At 40.2% G+C, this 21,636-nt stretch overlaps 1 protein-coding gene across 3 annotated transcripts in view; it reads left to right on the top strand.

Annotated features, from left to right (window-relative positions):
• Positions 1-21,636, top strand: part of LOC121868986 (interaptin-like) — a 69,129-nt gene that overhangs the window by 17,794 nt on the left and 29,699 nt on the right. For all 3 annotated transcript variants that reach the window (XM_042370034.1, XM_042370036.1, XM_042370035.1), the window contains exons 8-10: positions 474-557; positions 7,734-7,868; positions 14,125-14,262. In XM_042370034.1, the coding sequence (XP_042225968.1) occupies positions 474-557; positions 7,734-7,868; positions 14,125-14,262 (357 nt within the window). The remainder of the gene's footprint in view (positions 1-473; positions 558-7,733; positions 7,869-14,124; positions 14,263-21,636) is intronic.

Raw genomic sequence — 21,636 nt, forward strand, 5'->3', positions numbered from 1 at the left:
TTCAGGGCTAAACAAAGGTGATATAACAAGTTTCCAAACATCATCATTAACTCTAATACGCTGGATAGCTTCAAACATAGGCTCGCTAGCTCGTTTGTGGTTCGTGAGCTCGAAGTGAAATTTGTTGTGCCATTTCTTCTAGTATGAAAATTATGCCATTTTTTCCTGTGTCATTTTTTCCGAGTACCGCGAAGGGGAGTAACATTGATCAGATTATGGATGGAACTTGATCAAAGAGGTGACATTATAGTTTGGATACATCTTGATTTTATAGTTTGAGTACATCTTGATTACATAGTTTGAGTACATCTTGATTATATAGTTTGAGTACATCTTGATTATATAGTTTGAGTACATCTTGATTATAAACAGCAATTACGAGATGGTTGGTTGACCAGTTTGCGTAGTGAAACATACCCAGATAATAGACGATATACAACCAAGCAGTTTACCAGAAGTTGTTGCTCACACAGGGAAGACAAGACGAGGAACTCGAATACAGGGCTGAAGAAATAACCCAACTCAAGAACCAGCTAAGTCGTCTGGAGAATGAGAAGGTAAACACTTGAGGCGGCTCGTGTGGTCGTCCTTCCTCACCAGGTCTTCAGAGAGGATGAACAACTAATTATCCTCAGCATCGTTATGTTGGGCATTAGTCTAAACATGATTGATTTAGATAAAGTTTTTTTTCTGGTGTTTATTAGTTACTTCACCTAATTTAGGCTCACCTTATATAACGTAACCTAATATAACCTTAGCTAACCTGATATACGTTAACATAATATGTTCTAATTTAACCTAATTTCACTTAGCTTAAATTATTCTAGGACAACTTGATTTCATCCTATTTATCATAATCAAATCTAACCTAACCTAACCCAAAATAATCTTATTAACCTAACCTAAATCCACCATAGCTTAACCTAATTTAACATAATCTAATGCTAAGCTACCCTAACGTAGCCTAACCAAATTTAACATAAGCTGACTTGACTTCCTAATCTAAACAAACCTAACTTAACCTAACCTACTATAACCTTATTTAATTTAACCCATCCCAACCAAACCTAACCTAACCTAATCTAACCTAAATTAATTTAACCGAGCATAACCTAACCTAATCGAACCTTACATCCCAGGATTCGGTAACATTAGGATGATTAATCAATAGGAAAAATAAGCTGGATACTAACCTTCACGTGATCTATTGGTTTAAGTTATAACACCCTGAGGATAATGGTTTAAGTTTTAACACCCTGAGGTTAATGGTTTAAGTTTTAACACTCTGAGGATAATGGTTTAAGTTATAACACCCTGAGGATAATGGTTTAAGTTATAACATTCTAAGGATGATGGTTTAAGTTATAACACCCTGAGGATGATGGTTTAAGTTATAACTCCCTGAGGATGATGGTTTAAGTTATAACATTCTGAGGATGATGGTTTAAGTTATAACACCCTGAGGATGATGGTTTAAGTTATAACACCCTGAGGATGATGGATTAAGTTATAACATTCTAAGGATGATGGTTTAAGTTATAACACCCTGAGGATGATGGTTTAAGTTATAACTCCCTGAGGATGATGGTTTAAGTTATAACATTCTGAGGATGATGGTTTAAGTTATAACACCCTGAGGATGATGGTTTAAGTTATAACACCCTGAGGATGATGGATTAAGTTATAACATTCTAAGGATGATGGTTTAGTTATAACACCTGAGATGATGGTTTAAGTTGTCACATTCTGAGGATGATGGTTTAAGTTATATACCCTGAGGATGATGGTTTAGTTATAACATTCTGAGGATGATGGTTTAAGTTATACACCCTGGTGATGATGGTTTGAAGTTATAACACCTGAGGATGATGGTTTAGTTATAACACCCAAGAATGATGGTTTAAGTTATAACATTCAGAGATGATGGTTTAGATATAACTCCCTGAGGATGATGGTTTAGGATTGATAACATTCTGAGGATGATGGTTTAGGTTTTACATTCTGAGGATGATGGTTTAAGTTATAACACCCTGAGGATGATGGTTTAAGTTATAACATTCTGAGGATGATGGTTTGAAGTTATAACTCCTGAGGATGATGGTTTAAGTTATAACACCCGGGATGATGGTTTAAGTTGTCCATTCTGAGGATGATGGTTTAAGTTATAATACCTTGAGATGATGGTTTAAGTTATAACATTCTGAGGATGATGGTTTAAGTTATAACTCTGAGGATGATGGTTTAAGTTATAACACGGATGATGGTTTAAGTTGTCACATTCTGAGGATGATGGTTTAAGTTATAACTCCCTGAGGATGATGGTTTAAGTTATAACACCTGAGGATGATGGTTTAAGTTACTAACCTAGGATGATAGTTTAGTTATAACTCTGAGGATGATGGTTTAAGTTATAACATCCTGAGATGATGGTTTTAGTTATAACCCCTGAGGATGATGGTTTAAGTTATAACACCCTGAGGATGATGGTTTAAGTTATAACATTCTGAGGATGATGGTTTAAGTTATAACACCCTGAGGATGATGGTTTGAGTTATAACATTCTGAGGATGATAGTTTCAGTTATAACACCCTGAGGATGATGGTTTAAGTTTTAACATTCTGATGATGATGGTTTAGTTATAACATTTTGAGTTATAACAAGCATAGTGTTGTTTGGTCACTCACATCGTTTAATGAAACATTTTCTTTTTTAGATAATTGGGTTATTGTTTATAGTAGGGAAGTTAATTTAAGAAGAGGTGTCGGATCCAACTTTCTACTGTTATTCACAAGAAGGTGGTCCAGTCTTTTGGTTTAATTCGAGATTGAAGCTGACTTAAAGGTGTTTATTTGGTTATACATTTCTTTTTGTTTTTGTATTAAATTTGATTATTTTTATTGTCGTTTGGTATTGGTGGTGGATTATTTACCTATTCTGCTTTTAATATGAACCAAGCGTGTTCCTCGCTCTTCTTACTACTGGTGGTTCGTTGTCGAGCTGTTAGCTACAGTTTCTGGAGTCTAACTCATTTAAACTTGTTGCCATGTTTTTTGGCTTGGTTTTAGATGTCTACGTTTACCGTGTTGATGTTGGCTCTTTTGTGGGAGTTCTTTTTGTTTGTTACTCTTTCGTAACTGATGTTATATGAATCATGCTTTTTATTTTGTACCGTTTGAATTTTCTAATTTCGTTGCACTGAATGGGTTGGTTGGTACAAGCGATAGCACATCAATGATTTTATTAGTGCCGTGTATAATTTCCTTTTTTGTTTGGTGTGCAGGCTTTTTAATATTCTTTATTTTTGATTGTTTGTTGCGTAGTTTGTGGATCTTTCGTTGATGAAGCCTCTGGTAACCATCTTTGTGGTTTTCAGTCCCAGGATGCTGCCTTCCTTGGTGCAAGGGTAAATTCTCCATCTACTATTACTGTCTGGACCTTTTTTTTTTAAGTAATTGGTATGATTTTTAAATTTGTTGATGTTTGTCCGTATTTTATTTCTTTTCGTAGTCATTTATGTTTTTTATTGCTATGCCGTATGTATGTGCCATCATTGCTTCTACTTTTCCGACATGATATGTTTTGTGTGATGTCATCGGCAACGATAATGTGTTCGCCGGTAAGTTGGTGTTGGTTCAGGTAAGCGTTTCTTATACCGTATATGGCGAATAGTGTTGGGGGGATAGACGCCTCGAGCACCTTAATTTCTAGGTCGAAGGTGGTCCTAAATGGCTGCCAATTTGTAGCTGTGCTACTCTGTTTGAGGTAGTCACATAGGATTCTTTTTTTCTGCAGGTAGGTCTTAGTTTTAGTATTTTTATATGTTAGTCCGTTGTGCCACACTTATAAAAGGCCTTCCACATCTCTTAAGACTATTTCTACTTGGTTTCCTTGCTGTTTTTCTTGGCTAAAATTTCTGTTATTATTGCTATTGCCGTTTGGGTTCCTCCACCCTTCTAAAGCCGTGCTGTCTTGGGTTGTTTTTATTGTGGTTAGGCAGGAACTTGTCTCGTCTGTTATTTAGTATGCGTTCTAAGAGTTTCCTGTTTATTTCATTAAGGTCTGTAGATTATTATTTGTTTGGGGTCCTTGGCCTTCTTTGATAATGAAGATCATTTTTGCCCCCTGAGGGCGACGGGAAAGTAACCAGAAGGATAAGGTTGAGTTGCAATATTTATCAGGGCTTCCATTGGTCTGCTGCAGGTTTAACAACATGTTTCGGGTCATGCCGCCTCAGTCCAGGGGATTTTCTTTTAAATCATGTGCAGGCAGTAGTAGTTCGTCGTGATTTATGAATTATTGGGTCTAGTTCTTCGAGCTTCCTGTGGCAGGGAGTCATTCTATTGCTTAGTTCTCTGTCAGTCTTTAATTAATTCCTCGCGTTCTTCGTCAAAACTTTTAATTTTCTTCTTCTGATATCTAAGATCTTTCCACTCTCTTCTGAATATTCTTCTTTTTCATGGCTGTAGAGTTTTTTGTCCGTTTTGGTCTTTAACAGTTTATTGTCCGTTTTTTTCGTGCCAAGTAGTTTGTTGATGGCCGGAAGTTTTTGAGTCCCTTTGTGGTACCCATGTTTTTTATTAGATTGTTCCATTTTTCTTAATTAATTTGCCTGTACTCTTCTTTTGTAAGCCTTGTTGGATTTTCATTACGGAGTAGTTCTCTAGTGGCCCAGTTTGTTCAATAAATGTCCATATGTTATTATATTGCACTTGTAGTCTCTTTAATTTTCGTTGGGTTTGTTACTCGGAGGTTCTCGGTGTGTCATTATTGGGGTTGTCTGGTTGATTGCTTGTTTTATTTCCTCGAGTGTTGCATCTTTTAGATTTATTTCTGCAGTTTTCCCACAACCTATTTCATCCAGTCTGTTTTACTCTCATCTGTAGCTTTGGTGGTATTTTTTGTTGAATTGGGCTGGTGGAAATTGTGAATATTATTGGAATGTGGTCGCTTGGGGTGATGGGACCTTGCTCTATGTGGTAGTTATGAAACGCTTTGTTGTTGTTGTAGAAGATTTTGTCGGTATGTTGAAACGCCATTGGCCCATCCAGGTATGCGGGTCCAGGTGAAGTAGTCTGCCAGTGTTGATTATATTACATTCCAATGCTGTGCCTATCTGGTTATTGTTGCCGTTGTTAAAAAATGTGGTGTCTTGCATTGAAATCTCCCAGGATGTACATTAGACATTATAATTGTTGTTTCAGCAGGTCTCTATAGGAGGATGGTCTTCTTTGGGGGTAGGTATGTTAAGTTGCGATTATTATTTCACCTTGTGTTATCTGTACTATAATGGCAAGGAATCTGTTGTGTTGTCTATTAGTGTGTTTGATGCCTTTTTTCACCGCTACGGCAACTCCTGTCATGTTTTTCTCCACTTTTTGTTCCATTGGTGGGTTCGCCGTGTGCATTTATTAATATTACTGTACAGTACATTTGGATTTTTTCATTGAATATGTTACGAAGCGATGTCTTGCATGTGTGCTAGTCACGGACATTGTGTTGTAGGATTTTAAGTGTTTTCAGTTGTAGATGGTCCATTATTTCTTTTTCGTTGTGGTTTAGAGTTGAGGGGGTGATCTCATTTCGTTGAGTCCCGATTTTTCCCTTTGAGTTCAGCTGCAGTGATTACAACAAAGACTTTGGGGCCAATTTTTATTTTGTCTCTTTTAATCATTTTCCATACCGTTCGTCTGTGTATTGCCAGGTTACTATGTCTTCGATAAATTTTCCAGTTGGTTTTCTGTGTGGTTGGTAAGGTATTCTTGAGGTTTGATAAAACCTTAATCCTATATCTGCTGCTTCTTCAGGTATTGGGAGGGGAAGGGGGGGGGGCAGTTGTTGATGGGAAGTCGATTTCCATTTCATTTTCATTCTTCTTGGCCGCTGATTTCCTTCTCGCACCCGTTCCTTGTGTCAGTCTTGGGTCTCTCGTCTTCTCAGTCATGTCTCCAGGTCGTTCTGCTTTTTCCGGTACGTCATCCAGCTCTGTCGGTGATATTGTGTCCTTGGGCGTGTTTATTCGTTGTCTCATTACTTTAAGATGATCAGTGTCACTTAATTGATTATGGTGTCAGTAGTTGGCTTTGTTGCTTCTTTCACGGCCCACTTTCCTATTTCAGCATATGTGCTTTGATCTTTCATCCCTTTCTCTTTGGTCTTCCTGCTCTTGTTTGTACTTGATGAGGGTCTTTTTGATGGGGCAGGACATGACCAATGGCCATGGTTGGGTGGCTGTGGTACACATTCGATTCTTTGCCCCTGAATATGTATGTTTAGACACTAGCATGAAGACCTTAGGTGGTTGAGAAGCTGAAATGTTGAGAAAAATGTTTCTGCGGGTTATGATTTTTTTTAATCCAAGATGGCCGCCATAAATACTTGCGGGAAACATTGGTTTTCTGGTTGGTTAGACTCTGTAGTTCCAAACATTTGTAGTTTGAAAATCAACAAAAAATCGGAGCGACGGACAAAATCTGAACATAGTAAACCGTACTATTAGGTTGAGTCAACGACAGCATTTCCAGCCTTCCCACAGCCAGTGTTAAGAGATCCATCATTGCAAATGATCTTTGGTAGTGTATGAGTTCTAGAGCTCTCACTTTGGCAGTACATGGAGATAATGACTGCGTAAATTAATCGTTTAGGCGGGTAAATCGTTATTGTGATATTGAAGGGAACTGTCCGCCAGGGAAGCGCTGTTGTGTCTCAACTTTGTACAGGTGGTCTAGTCTAGTCCAGACATCCTCATATGTATATATGTAGTTTGAATCAATTTAGATTCACCAGTTTCATGACTCAAATATTCTAGCAGTTTATTAGAAGCAATGTTGACATGATCACCAAGCAAAGGCCTTAGGGTTATCATGAGGTTGACTTTAATTATTCTATCTCTGACACTGGATATACCTAGTTCTTTCCTCATATTAACTATCTTGGTGCTCATGGAACACCCTGTGAAAATTCTGAGGGCTTTATTTTGGTTTTTTCGTATTTGTCAATGCCCTTTCCGATCACGAAGGAACAGGGCTGGTGCGTGGTAATCTATCAGATATATCATATAGAATAGGTACATTTTTTAACTATTTTGATATTAGTACCTTAATGTGGGTTGTATCCCGCTACACTACTAAGAGGTTTCAGTCTGTCAGTGCTATACATTGGCGGATTAGCTGTTGTATGGCTGATAAGGTACAAGAGACATAGTCAACACTGTTATTACCTATCTTAAACTTGGCGGGGTCGCGTTCACAGTTACCACCTTGTTTGTTGAACACCTTAGTTTTATCAGCGGAGATGATAAGACTGAGGTTCTCACAGGCTGCGTGGACATGGTTCAGGTGCAGTTTGCATTTAACGATGAGTTTTAGTTTGTATATAAATATCATCGGCATAGCTGATTGTTATATACTTGGGACTGTCTGGAATTGACTTTATAGTGCATTCGAGACCCATCAGTGTGTGTTGTACTGAGAGACAGTGTCAACTCACCTGAATGATTCATCTGTGGACAGTCATCTGTTTTTATCCCATTTTTCCCATTTTTGTTATCCCACTTAAATGATTTAGTTCGGTTAGCTTAGGTTATATAAGATTATGATAAGTAACAATGGTTTGCATTATATTGCTAGGTTAGATTAGGTTAGGTTATCATGGGTTAAAGTTGTACTAAATTGTCTATCATCTATTTGGGAATCTCTTAAGTGTCATGTAACCTGAAGGAGAACCATGTTTCCAGAGCCAAATGGAGGACAAAGTGAAACAGATGAGAGTTCACATCGACCAGCAACAGCATCAGCTGGTGGACAGTGTGGCCCTTCAGGAGCAGCTGCAGACACTGGCCCTCGAGAATGACCAATACCAGACCAGCAGTGTAAGTTGGGATCACTGTACCATTCATTGTAAGAAGTGGTGGTTTTAAATCATTCTTACATACCAGGTTCTATAAGTAGGGATGGACGGGCTCTTCTAGTTTGTGTGTTGGGGGATGGGTTTTTGTGGTGTATGTGAGTGTGTGGGACATGCCCTTTTGGTGTGTATGGGAACGTGTCATTATGGTGTGTATGGGAGGAACGTACCCTTGTGGTTTGTGTTTAGGGGGATGTGCTCTTGTGATGAGTGTGTTGGGGGACGTGCCCTTGTGGGGTGTTTGTGGTGTTTGGGTGTGTGTGTGGGGAGGGGGGGGGTTATGTGCTTTTGTGTTGGGAGAATTGATTTCTTTTAATTTTGCTGCAGACATCAGTTAGTTTATTGAGCCTCCTCCCCCCCCCACCCCCATATTCATCCCGTGAGCGATAGTACAAATATGATTACAGAGTAGAGGCCACAAAATGTGTTTATCAGACCCCAGTGATCAAGATGTTATGGAACTGAGTGTTACAGAGTATATCCTCATTGTTTCTTTAATTCGGTAAATAGAATTTTCCTTAGGTAATAGATACTAAGTGTGGCTATAGCTTAAGGAAAACATACTCTGCTGGTGTGTGTGTGTGTGTGTGTGTGTGTGTGTGTGTGTGTGTGTGTGTGTGTGTGTGTGTGTGTGTGTGTGTGTGTGTGTGTGTGTGTGTGTGTGTGTGTGTGTGTGTGTGTGTGTGTGTGTTTGCACATAGGCCCACTGGCATACCAAACACTGCCTCGCTGCCGTGCGGATTAACCTTGGTAGGTATAACGCAACGGGTGTAAACCCCGAACGAAAAATCTGTGGTGGAGCCCCGCATCAAGCAGACATGCTTACAGAGCTCCAACAAGACCCCAACGGTGGCATACTGTAGGTGGAAAAGGTGATCAACATGGGGACCCAACGACTAGACCGACATATGAAGGCAATGCATGATGGCCAGGCTACTAAGTTGAAACCCAACAAACTGGGCTATCCATTGAAACTCTCTTTCTCTTCACAGTCGTTGCAACACTTGCACCACTGGATTAGGAAAAGAGAGAGCCAAGATGTGTGGTTGCAGCCTGCGCTCTTGCCTCACCACATAAATCAACTCACGCGCAGCCAGCATCCAGCTCATCACACTTTTCATCATCATCGGCCTCTCGAGTCATCTCAGAACTCACCAACGAAGGTGACATCCTAAAAAACTGATATCATTGTATCATAGCTGATTGATCGTCATACTCGATTCCGCAGTAATCGGCACGACGGACTTCAAGACCAAGTACGTAATGGGAAAGGTGAATGAGTGGGTTAGGGAAATCCAAGCACTATCTGAGATTACTAACACAGAGCCTCATGCGGCTTTTGCGGCATTCACCCATGGAGTCAAGCATCGATGAAACTACCTAATGCTCACTATCCCTGATATCGGACCCCTCCTCCACCCTCCGGAAGAAGCTATCAGCGTCAATTTCATTCCCAAAGTAGTGAAACACCCTCACTTAACCCCAGCAGAAAGATCACTCCTTGCACTACCACCGAGACTGGGAGGAATGGGACTGATCAATCCAGAGGAGATTACTGCCACCAAGCATCAAAACTCAGTTAAGCTCAATGCAGCTCTCACGGACCACATAATACCTCAGAACGCAACAGGGAGGTGGATACCAGTGAAGTAAACAAGATTCGAAGGTCCATTACGACAGAAAGCCAGTACGGCCAAACTGATAAGGTGCAGCAACTGTTGCTGCAAGTACCAGAGAATTTGAAAAAAAGTAGCAATAGCGCAGGAGGTGGGCGCCTCGAACTGGTTAACTACGTTACCGATAAGGGCAAATGGTTTCAGTCTCAATAAACAAGAATTTACAGATGCCAATGATCTAAGGTACGGTAGGCCAGTAGAAGGTTTGCATTCCCAATGCGTGTGTGGCTCTTCCTATGACGTCGATCACACTATGGTGTGCAAGAAAGGGGACTTCATATACATGAGGCATGATGAAGTAAGGGATCTCACAGCAAATATGTTGAAGGAAATCTACCGTGATGTCAGGGTAGAGCAGACCCTCCTTCCATTGGACGGTGAGATTTTCCAACATAGGACTTCAAACACATCCAACGAAGCCCGTGTTGACGTCAGTGCTCGAGAATTCTAGACACAGGGGCAGCAAGCCTTCTTCGACATCAGGAATTTTGATCCCATGGCCGCATGTCACCGTAACTTAGCTCTCGATGCTGCACACAGGAGGAACGAGAATGACAAGATAAGGGCATATGGGGAGAGAATTCAGAACGTTGATCAAGGCAGCTTCACTCCTCTAGTGTTTACAACCTCTGGTGGGATGGGAGCAAGTGCAAGATACTTCTACGCCAGACTCACGGAGGTGATATCCGAACAGAAGCAGCAGCCTAGAAGTACATTTTGATATGCACCTGTTGGAAGGAGAAACACACACAACGGAAAAGCTTCCTTATAACAAAAACAACTACATCTTTGACGGAAGCTTTGTTCCAAGCACAAGTGACTGTACCTACCACATTTGGGAAACTATCAGAGTGTCTATTTGAGCAGCTTCCAAAAGAATTAAAATATTGAAAGAGAATGAAGAGGTTCATCCATAGCATATTTGATCAAAAGCCAATGACAAAGATCCCAAGAGAGTGGAAAAGTTTCTTGTTAAATGAAACAAACGAGCAAAGCCTTACCTGTTTCCTTCTGAAAGAATGGAAAAGGGACAAATATGTACAAAAGCTACTGTTTGTTGTGTCAGCTGACTCGCTGTACGCAATCCGTCGGCCACCCCAGAGTGGCCAACGCCTATTAAAATATAACCTTCAAAACAAACCTCACAAACATCAGAGAATAAAAATTTGTAAGTCCCATAGATATCCTCCTAACACTTTTATGTTCGTTCAGACATAGGGTGTAGTTTATTTTTTAGTTTGGTTACATTTTTTTGTGTTTGAAGGAAATATTATTTGGGTACTCGACGCTTGGGTTGTGGTAACAGTGGGGCGATCCAGCTGATTTGAAAATATTTGTACCTGTAACTCTGCCCAGTACATTGCAATCCCGACCCATCGTATTGCCCGATGTGTCTTCTTGAATGACCTCGCAGCCGGGCATACCATCGGGCATGATGTTTAAGAATAAGGCCCTATGTCAGTGAGTGTGTCTGGGTGTGTATGTTGGTGCATAACGGTATATGTGCACTTGATTTCGAATGACAACAAATTAGTGGTAGTAGTACTGTATAATATAAGTTTATCATGTATGTGTGTCTGCTTGTATCAGTGCATGAGTAATTTTCCAATTTATATATGCTAGTGTGTGTGTGCTTGTATGTGTATTTTAGTGTGTGTGTTTATGTGTACAGTATGTATGTATGTGTAATGAGTGACATTCATAAATATGTATGTTACTAGATATTCTTAGGGGGAATTTTCTAAACACCACTTTCAATACAACTATTTAGCAGTTGACTGAATGACACAGACACATTAATAGATCAATATATCGAAGTTACTGGACACTGACTCTCGTACACAAACAGGAAATAGAAACACCTCCCACTTTAAGTAACTCACCCTAATGGATCGCTCCGACAATGACTCACGTGTGACCTGAGGGAGGCCCAGCGGCTGGGGGATGCGTGCAGGTGCTGAACTTTGTCTCCTGTCGGAAACTCTGATAGCTGGGGACCCAGTACTGGGGAGGAAAGTCCCCCTCCTAGCCTCGACTTGAGACAAGTATGACTTCTGTCTCCTGTCTCTGGGAAGGAGCTGTCAGCCCTTCCCTGTTACAATGATAATCCTAATGCTAATATTTTTCGGAAGGTTGTTGTTATTGTTGGTGGTGGTTCCGGCTGGAGCTCTTGGAGCAGCCAGACCGGATTTGGGATTGGAGGTTGTCCTATCTGCAGATATGAAAGGATACTGGGGTCGCACTTGCTGGGGGAGGATACTTCCTAAGCTATCTGGGTGGTGGGCAGTGGTGGGCACGGTTCCGCTAATCCGCTAACCGCCGGAGTGAATGGAATGTTTCGATTAATAACGTTTAATACTTTTTTTTTACAGTAAATAAAGACTGTCAGTGTATGTTGAAAGAATCATAGAATGTAATTGTAAACTAATGTATAATTTCATTTCTCATGTATTTGTTAATTTAATTAGGATTTTTTTTTGTGTCAATATATTTGGTTATGCTAAATACTGCGTAAGTTCATAACCAGGATGTCATCCAAGGTGTGCGCCAAACAAAATTTTCTAAAAATTTTCTTTTCATTAAAGTTTAGAGTTTTTTGTTTATTTACATGACTAAGACTAACAATAGGTTATATAAAAATGCACTGGTATAATGTGTATGTGGTTGGTATTGCATATTTACATGAATAATGAATAAGACCGATAGGTTGAATGAGAATGCAAATTAATTATTTGTGAAATTGTGTACAGAGTACACCTTGATAAGTTGATCATCATCTGATCTTGGCATGGTGCTATTTGCTACCTATGCTATACAGTACTATAGTTTTTGGATTCGTTTAATACTTTCTGTCTTTTCGTACAGTAAATAAAGATTATAAAGTGTATGTTGAAACTTGAATGTAAACTAATTTTTAATTTCATTTGTTCATTTAATTATTTGTGTACACCTTGATCATCATCTGATCTTGGCATGCTATACCTTTTTGGAAAGCTTTATGTCTAAGCTACAAGACAACATATGAAAAAATTTCAGCTCTCTAGGTCTGTTAGTGGTTAGCGTTAGCTTCTGCTAATTTTTTTAGCTGTTTAGAGGTTTAGCGTTAGCGAAGTTAACTTTTTAGTTAGCGGATTAGCGGTGAACGAAGCTAACTTTTCGTTTAGCTGTGCCCACCACTGGTGGTGGGTATCGTGTGATGACCGGAAAAGGTGGTGAATGTGGTTTGTTTGGGCCTTTCGGGTTAGAGTGGCCGCTGGTGTTGTGTGTGCTTCTTGGAAGTTTCGAATTCTGTTTCTGAGACTTTGTGTGACTTCGCAGTCGAGGAGATAGTGTTCCAGTGGGTTGGCTGCTGGCTCCTGACAGTAGGTGCATTCCCTGACGACATTTCCGATCATCTGCCAGGAGCACTTGTACCCTAGTCGTAGTCGATGAAGGCTAACTTGGGTTTGTCTTGGTATTTTCTTGCCCGTGAAAGGTGGTTCCCCTTTTGTAGCCACCAGGTACCATTTGGCTGATTGGGAACCAGCGTTGAATGCGTGAAGGAAGCTCTTTTGGATGTGGAGATTGGTAGTCTTTCTGAGGTGGTTCTTGATCTGTTGCACGCTTGCTGGAACTTGGATGTCTATGCTTCTAGAACGTGTGGCTGCCTTGGCTGCTTCGTCTGCCATGTCATTTCTCCCGATCCCTACATGACTGGGAATCCAGTGTAAGACGAGTGGGTGATTTTGTCCTGGGTGTGTCTGGTCAGGTGACAGGTGTATTGGCTGGAGGATAGCTTCTTGAGTAACACGGTCATGTCGCCGGGTTAAGCTAATCGCGTGGCAGAGAACTCTGGGTCATTGAGACCGTGACCCTCTTGGGTCAGGTCTGGACAGCTGTGTTTGCCCAGGTACGTGGTCATGTCGCCGGTCGGTAATGCTTCCTAATTATTACCACATGGGTGTGTCTTGGTCAGGTGAGTTTCTTGAGTAACACGGTCATAACGCCGAGCTAACTCAGGTACCTTGTGGCCGTCAGCTTTAATGGTTCAGGTCCTAATCTTACTGTAGGGTGTGTCAATCTATGTGGGTTACCACGTGGGCATCTACTTACTGTTATATGTGTTGTTCATCTGGGCTGTAAGCTGTGGTCTGATAAACAATCATTACATACAGTATGTGTTTGTGTGTGTGTGTGTGTGTGTGTGTGTGTGTGTGTGTTTTAGTGTGTATAACTTTGTGTGTATGTTTCAGTGTGTATACATTTGTGTGTTTTTAGTGTGTATATATTTATGTGCATGTTAGTCCAGGCATCCTCACCTACTCACATAATATTCATATTAATTCTCTCAATCATTATTCATCAATTCAGTATAGTTGTTCATTTTATCTATACATTCATTTCTTTACGTATCTACTTATATGCAAATGGGTAAAGATGAGAGTGAGAGGGCCAGGACAAGAGAAGGGGGAGGAAATATAAGTCTGGGAAGGTTTGATGAAAAGGAGTTAGAAAACACCAACCCCCTGGCATGAGAATAACACATTGATTGATTGATGTCAACAGAGGCAGAAGGCCAGCATGGAAGCGGAATTAGTGGAACGGGACGCCCTGAACAAGCATACCATTGAGGCACTGACGAAGGAGGTGGAGCGACTATCACATCAACTGTCCAGCACCGAGGAGAAGCTGCAACAGAGTCAGGTAGGAGATAGATGAACAGACACATATGGACAGACAGACTAACAGAGAGAGAGACAGACAAGCAGAGATAGACAGAAAAAACAATTACAGATAGACAGACAGGCAGAGACAGATATATATACAGACAGACAGACTGACAGAGAGAGAGACAGACAAGCAGAGACCGACAGAAAGGAATTTACAAATTGACAGACAGACAGAGACAGACAAAGAGACAAACAGAAATACAAGCAGACAGAATCAGATTGACAGACAGACAGACATGCAAATACAGACAGAGATAAAACAGACAAAGAATTAGAAAGAGAGACATACAGATAGGCAGAAAAAAGATAAACAGCCAGACAGATGCACAAGACAGAGAAAAACAGAGAAAATTGGCAGCTGTTAACAATTTACTAGGTTACAGTCACAAGGTTTTGTGATTTATCTACCTCTGTGTGTGTGTGTGTGTGTGTGTGTGTGTGTCTGTCTGTGTGTGTCTGTGTGTGTGAGTGTGTGTGTAGAATAATAGTGGGCAACGGAAAAGGCATAAGGATAGTATAAGGACAAACCTGAAAGAGTGCCAGTTCGCCCCCCTCACCTGGGAGACGATCACTCCACACCGTAACAATTGGAGGAGCACCACACGACAAGGTATCAATAATTTCGAGTTAGCCCGACTGCATACCGAGACAGACAAGCGCCAGCGCCGGAAAGACGCTACCGAAACCTCTCCCGCACTAGATGTAGCCCTCCACACGTGCAACATCTGTGGACGACCCTGTCTGTCCCGTATCGGCGTCTCGAGTCACCTTAGAGCTCACCAACGAAAGTGACATTCCTAATAACTTATAACATTATATTATAGCTCGATGATCGTCATACTCGATTTCGATTGGCAGCAAAGTAGAATAGTGTGGAGAATATATGGGAGAGGAGGATATCCCCCAAGATCGTAAAGACGCCTCCATTGTATGTATGTATATATATATATATATATATATATATATATATATATATATATATATATATATATATATATATATATATATATATATATATATATGTGTGTGTGTGTGTGTGTGTGTGTGTGTGTGTGTGTGCAAATCCACACCAGAAAAGAGAAACAATGGAACACCTTAGCTTTCGTCTTTATGCAAGACATCTTCAGAGGCAACTGAATTTTCAGAGACTGAGAGAGGCTTATATACAAAGGGTGACCTATATAACATAAGAACATAAGAACATAAGAATGGAGGAAACTGCAGCTGGCCTATTGGCCCAAACTGGGCAGTCCCGTTTACACCCAACCCCTATTGCTCATATGAGCATCCAACCTATGTTTGAAGCAATTCAGCGTATTCGAGTTAATGATGATATTTGGTAACTTGTTCCATTCATCCACTACTCTGTTTCCAAACCAGTATTTACCTATTTCACGCCTAAATCTAAATTTGTCTAATTTAAAGCCATTGTTACGAGTTCGCTCCTGGTTGGATAATTTGAGTACCTTTGTAATGTCCCCTTTGTTTAGCCCTGCCTTCCACTTATACACCTCTATCAGGTCGCCCCTCGCTCTACGTCTCTCAAGGGAGTGCAAATTAAGATGCTTTAACCTGTCTCTATACTCAAGGTTCCTAACATCAGGTCAAATCAATAAAATGGGATTCACTAATATAAACACCACCTCCACCGCATACGAAAAAAGAGCTTATAAAAAATGAGCGACGTAACAATTAATGCAAAGTCAGGTAAAAAACTTAAGACCCACTAATCATCTCTCCTACAGCTACCTCAAATGCTATCAAAGCATTTCTAACCTTGGGCCACTGACAAATAAATTTATGTAGCATATTATCAGCTTTGACCATCACTAAGGTTTATAGAATTCATTTCCCTAATCAGACTAGCTTCTATACTGTTTTTCCAATCCATGGGATGATTATTGTTCCTTATATGAACGAAAAGTACACTGCTTTCAGATGCTGTTCTAATATTATACTTGTGCTGTTGTATTCTAAGTTGCAATGTTTTCCCAGTATGGCCTACATAATTTTCATTACAATTGCTACATGGAATGCAGTAAACACTTCCATTTGCATTCAAGGTCGGGCTGTTATTATTTAACATACTAGTAATAGTTGAGGTAGTTAAAATATTCTTAAATGTAGGAACTTGTCTAGTATGAGTACAATAAAGGAGTTCTGGGGCTCTTTTAAGACAACGAAAGGCAAACATTGAAGGATACCCAAGTTTTTGTGCAATGGTCTGAATGTGTTGAGTTCTTCTTCAATAAATCCAGGGTCACAAATTCGCAAACATCTCAAAAACTTAGCAGAAAAAATGACATTTTGGTAGACTCATGGTGACTCAATAAAATATGTATGAAACTGTCTACATTGTGTAGGCTTTCTGTACACCTTAAATTTATAATTGTAACCATTTCTTATGATAAGCATATCAAGAAATGGAAGGGATCCGTTTGCATCTTTTTTTTCAATTTTGAAGGTAATACTAAGGACAAGATCATTAAGTTTGTCCAAAATTTACAGTGGATCCCCGTTTCTAGGCCATAGACAAAGAGCATCATCAACTTAGCTATACCATGGAGGAATAAAATCACCTATGTTGGGTAGTAATCTAGCTTAGAAAAAACATGTCAAATATTTGTTTGTAAAACTTTCCATTTGCCCTAAAAATATTGTCAGTGACTCAGTTCTATCAGTCTGAGAAATATGTCATGTTCAATTGTCAAATCTAACAGATATAATTCATCTTTTAGGAATGAAAGTAGGTCATTCACTGGTACTCGAGTGAAAAGTGAATGATATCAAAACTTATTAATTCACATGGTTCAATGTGTTTCATGAGTTTATCAATTAAATAATTGCTGTTATGTATATGCGAATTAGATATCTGGCCTGTAAGAGGGGATAGCATATTAACCAACCACTTGGATAATTTGTAAGTTACAGAACCCACAGAACTCACGATAGGGCGTAATAAATTATTAGGCTTATGTTGATCAATCCAAACATATGAGGTAAAGTGGGATTGATTTGTGAGAACTGTTTAATAGGATCTGGGTTCTTTTTTAATAACTCCTTCATTTTAGAGTTAGATAACTTTTTAATATTTTTCAAGGGATCTCTTCTAAGCTCACAATAACTGCTTTCATCACTTTGTAAGGAATTCATCTCATCATTAAAATCGTTTTTATCCAAAATTACAATAGCACTGTACTTATCAGCCTTAGTAATATGGATATTCTCATTACTTTTCAAGTTTTTCAAGGCTGTTAATTTTTTGTTTTATGTTTTAAACCATTTTCCTACGTAAAACGCTATGTATACAACCTTTCGCAATGGAAATATCTACATTTGTAACAACTATCGACTTATCCAGTTTGATTATATCTTTAGCAATAGGAAGTGGTTTAACGGTGAGCTGAGCAATAGAAAACGTTTTACCAAAACCAAGCACAAGTTTCTCATGTGTCTGTAACTCGTAAGATGATAAATTTATGTAGATCACCCTTTGTATACTGTATTAGCCTCTCTCAGTTCCTGTAAATTCAGTTGCCTCTGAAGATGCCTTGAATAAAGACGAAAGCTAAGGTGCTCCACTGTTTTCCTTTTCCTGTGTAGTTTTATCGAGATTTATCTTGTCCACGTTTCTAATGTGGATCTACATGATATATATATATATATATATATATATATATATATATATATATATATATATATATATATATATATATATATATATCCTCGATAATCGCATGGGTTAAGTTCCAGAAAACTACCGTGATAAGCAAAACCGTACATATCAAAACATAACATATGGGAAAAATGAGTTTCGTCCCACGACCCGAAAGATGCGTCCCCTAACTGACCAATATATACCCCTAAAAATGTATAGGTACTCTAAAAATATATTACGAGTAACATATCTTTACTACTTAATGAATAACAAATAAACAATTACAGTTCTGTATAATATTGTATATATCATGAATTACAGTCATAGTAGAATGAGAGGCAGAGTGTCGGTGAGACGCAGTGGGTGGGAGGGAGGAGGGAAGGTGGGTGGATATCGTGCAGTGGACATTGTGCTAATCTTCTCTGTCTTAAGGAAATCCATCACTGAAATTATGATTTAGATGGTGATAATAGAGGTAGTGGTGGAGTGGAGATGGAGGAGGGGGTGAATGTGGTAAGTGTTGAAGATGCATCGATCGGTTTGTTTGGTAAGACTGACTGCAGCACTGCCAGGCACAACTGAACAGCTGATGTCCACCCATTAAACTGAGTTTAAGTATAAATGACCAAGTTCGTATTCCATCCACATTCTTTACATAAATTTTAAATTATGGAGTGAGAAAGCAGAAAGGTGGGGCTCTTAAAGAGGTGGAATGGATGGAAGTGGTAAAATGCTTGGCTGGATCATGAATCTTAACACTACTCTTGTTCACAGGAGCCATAGTGGAGGGTAAGTAAAAGTTAGAAAAATTACACCAAAAACAAGCACGGAGCAGGAAACCGTCTTCAAACACCAACCAAACCAGAGCGGGGAAACAAATACTGTTGCTGGAAGCTGGCGCCATGAGCGGTGCAGCCATCTCTTGGCAGTCACTGCTACCACTGGTTCTCGCAGACCCGCCGCTGTCCTGTGATAATTCCGAGATAATCCAGATCAATCATTGATAAGCGTACACATGGTCGCAATCGAGGATACCGTGATAAGCCATATTAGCGATTATAGGGTCCCGTGATTATCGAGGATACATACATTTATAAGACCAAGGGAGACTGGTCAGACTGTGGCAACTGCTGCGGGATCTCGTTGCTGTCCATAGCTGGCAAGATTATAGCACGAGTTCTCCTAAAAAACTTTTTCCCAGAACCTCAATGTGGCTTTCGACCATCACGAGGCACCACTAACATGAGCTTTGCTGCCTACCAAATACCGAAAAATTACAGAGAACAGCGTCAAGAATTTGTACATGACCTTCATCAACCTGATTAAGGCCTTCGACTCGGTCAAAAGGGAAGCCCTCTGGCGGTACCAAAATTCATCACCATTGTGAAGCAACACTTTTCCATTTTCTTGGCTGCCTTCCTTACTCATGCCAGTGCCAATTTGGCCAGCGGGTGTACTTCCAATACCGGATGAAAGGACTTTTTAACATAAGTCGACTCCAGGCAGTAACAAAGTCATCGGTCCACTTCTATCACTGAGCTACAATATGCAGACGACCTCACCCTCGTCGCTCACACTGAACGTGACCTACAGAAGATTCTGACATCTGAACACCTACACAGATGCGTAAGCACCCTACGGCCTTGAGGTGAATGTACGTAAGACTCGGATTCTCTTTTAGCCTGCCCCTGGTTCAGCCACACCTCCACCAACCATCTTGGTTGATAGTACCACCTTTTCAAATATTACCCACTTCAAGTACCTTGGCTCCCACCTGTCCACAACCGAGGACATCAATGAAAAGATTCAACATCAGATTAGATGTGCATCTCAAGCCTTTGGCAGATTCCATATCCATGTCTTCAGCAGTAGTGACCTGGAATTATCTACAAAGCTGCAGGTATATCAATCAGTGGTCCTCCCCACCCTGCAGTACGGCAGTGAAACATGGGTAACATACGGGAAGCACCTCAAGGCACCTGAAAACTTTCACCAACGTAGTCAATGTTCCATCCTCCGAGTTCGCTGTAAAGACAAGAGAACACATGCCAGTATTCTCGCTGTCACCAACTGTAGGATCATCGCGGTTACCATTACCCATGAACAGCTACTTTGAACTGGCTATGTTACCTACATGGACGACAGTACCACATTTACAGTCACCTAATGAGTAGCAAAAGTAATGCTAGCAGCCAACTGAAAAGGTATAAGGATAGTCTTAAGACAAACCTGAAAAAATGACAAATCGACACCCTCTCCTGGGAGACGATCGCTCCACACTGTAACGCTTGGAGGCGCACCACACGGGATGGCGTCAATACTTTCGAGTTAGTCCGAATGCATTCCGAGGCAGACAAGCGCCAGCGCCGGAAAGACGCTACCACCGCCCCTCCCGCACTAAATGTAGCCCTCCACAAGTACAACAACTGTGAACAGCCCTGCCAGCACCGTATAGGCCTCTCGTGTCACCTCAGAATTCTCACCCAGAAAAGCTTAATAATACACAAACCTCAAAAACTATGCAGGGCAGTGTAACTCATATCACTGTATATTCGGTGGATGATCGTTATACTCATTTCCGGGTGACAGCAAAGTAGTAGTAGTAGTGTGTGTGTGTGTGTGTGTGTGTGTGTAATAATAATAATAATAATAATAATAAACGGTTTATTAATAGAGTTGCAGCAGGTGGCTGAAAATATACAGACTTACATTTGATTTAGACATAATGATATAATATGCATTGAATACATTTACAGGGCTGTACAGTACATAAATCAGGAGTGTGTGTGTGTGTGTGTGTGTGTGTGTGTGTGTGTGTGTGTGTGTGTGTGTGTGTGTGTGTGTGTGTGTGTGTGTGTGAGTGTGTGTGTGTGTGTGTGTGTGTGTGTGTGTGAGTGTGTGTGTGTGTGTCACTGTCCTTTTTCTGGTCCTTTTTATTGTAATTTACCTTAATTTCAGTGTTTGTGAGACCCATTTCCATCGTGTTTTGTGGCTTCCACTGTCATCTTGGTCTTGTTACATCAGGTTTTTTTTTTTTTTAGGGGAATAGCCCACCCGGTCACAGGTCATCGACCCACAACGGGGCCTTAGGGGCGATGAAATAAGAGTAAAAAGAAATTAAAAATAGAAAAGAAAAAGATTATATTAATCTACACCACGGCCTTGCCAGCGATACACAGGATGCCAAATCCACCGAACATTGCCCGTTAAAGTACCTGTAAAAGAGAGAGAGTGAAGCAACATTGCGGCGATGAGAAAAGGAAGAGAGATCACCAACTAAAAGAGGAGAGTTAATAAGAAATGCCTTTGATTCCACCCATTCTAACAGATGGACAGAAGAAGAGCCACCCCAGATATGAGAGCAATACTCCAAGTTAGGACGTATGAATCCCTTATAAACTTGAAACAACTGCTCAGGAGTAAAGTAGCTACGGCATCTGTACAGCATTCCCAGATTTTGGGAGGCAGCTTTAGCAATGTTGAGGATGTGTGGCATCCATGACATATTAGAAGAAATGGTGAGGCCTAGCATATCTATTTTATAATTTGGCAGAATGATAGCATCCTGAAATGTGATTGGTGGGAGATCATCTAATTTGGGAAGTGTGATTGGTAAATACTGAGTTTAATTACTGTTGAATTTAATCAAGTTCCACCTCCCCATTCAGAAATGCTGCACAGATCCGCCTT

Source organism: Homarus americanus, unplaced genomic scaffold (genome assembly GCF_018991925.1).
Source record: "Homarus americanus isolate GMGI-L3 unplaced genomic scaffold, GMGI_Hamer_2.0 scaffold24694, whole genome shotgun sequence".
Taxonomy (NCBI): domain Eukaryota; kingdom Metazoa; phylum Arthropoda; class Malacostraca; order Decapoda; family Nephropidae; genus Homarus; species Homarus americanus.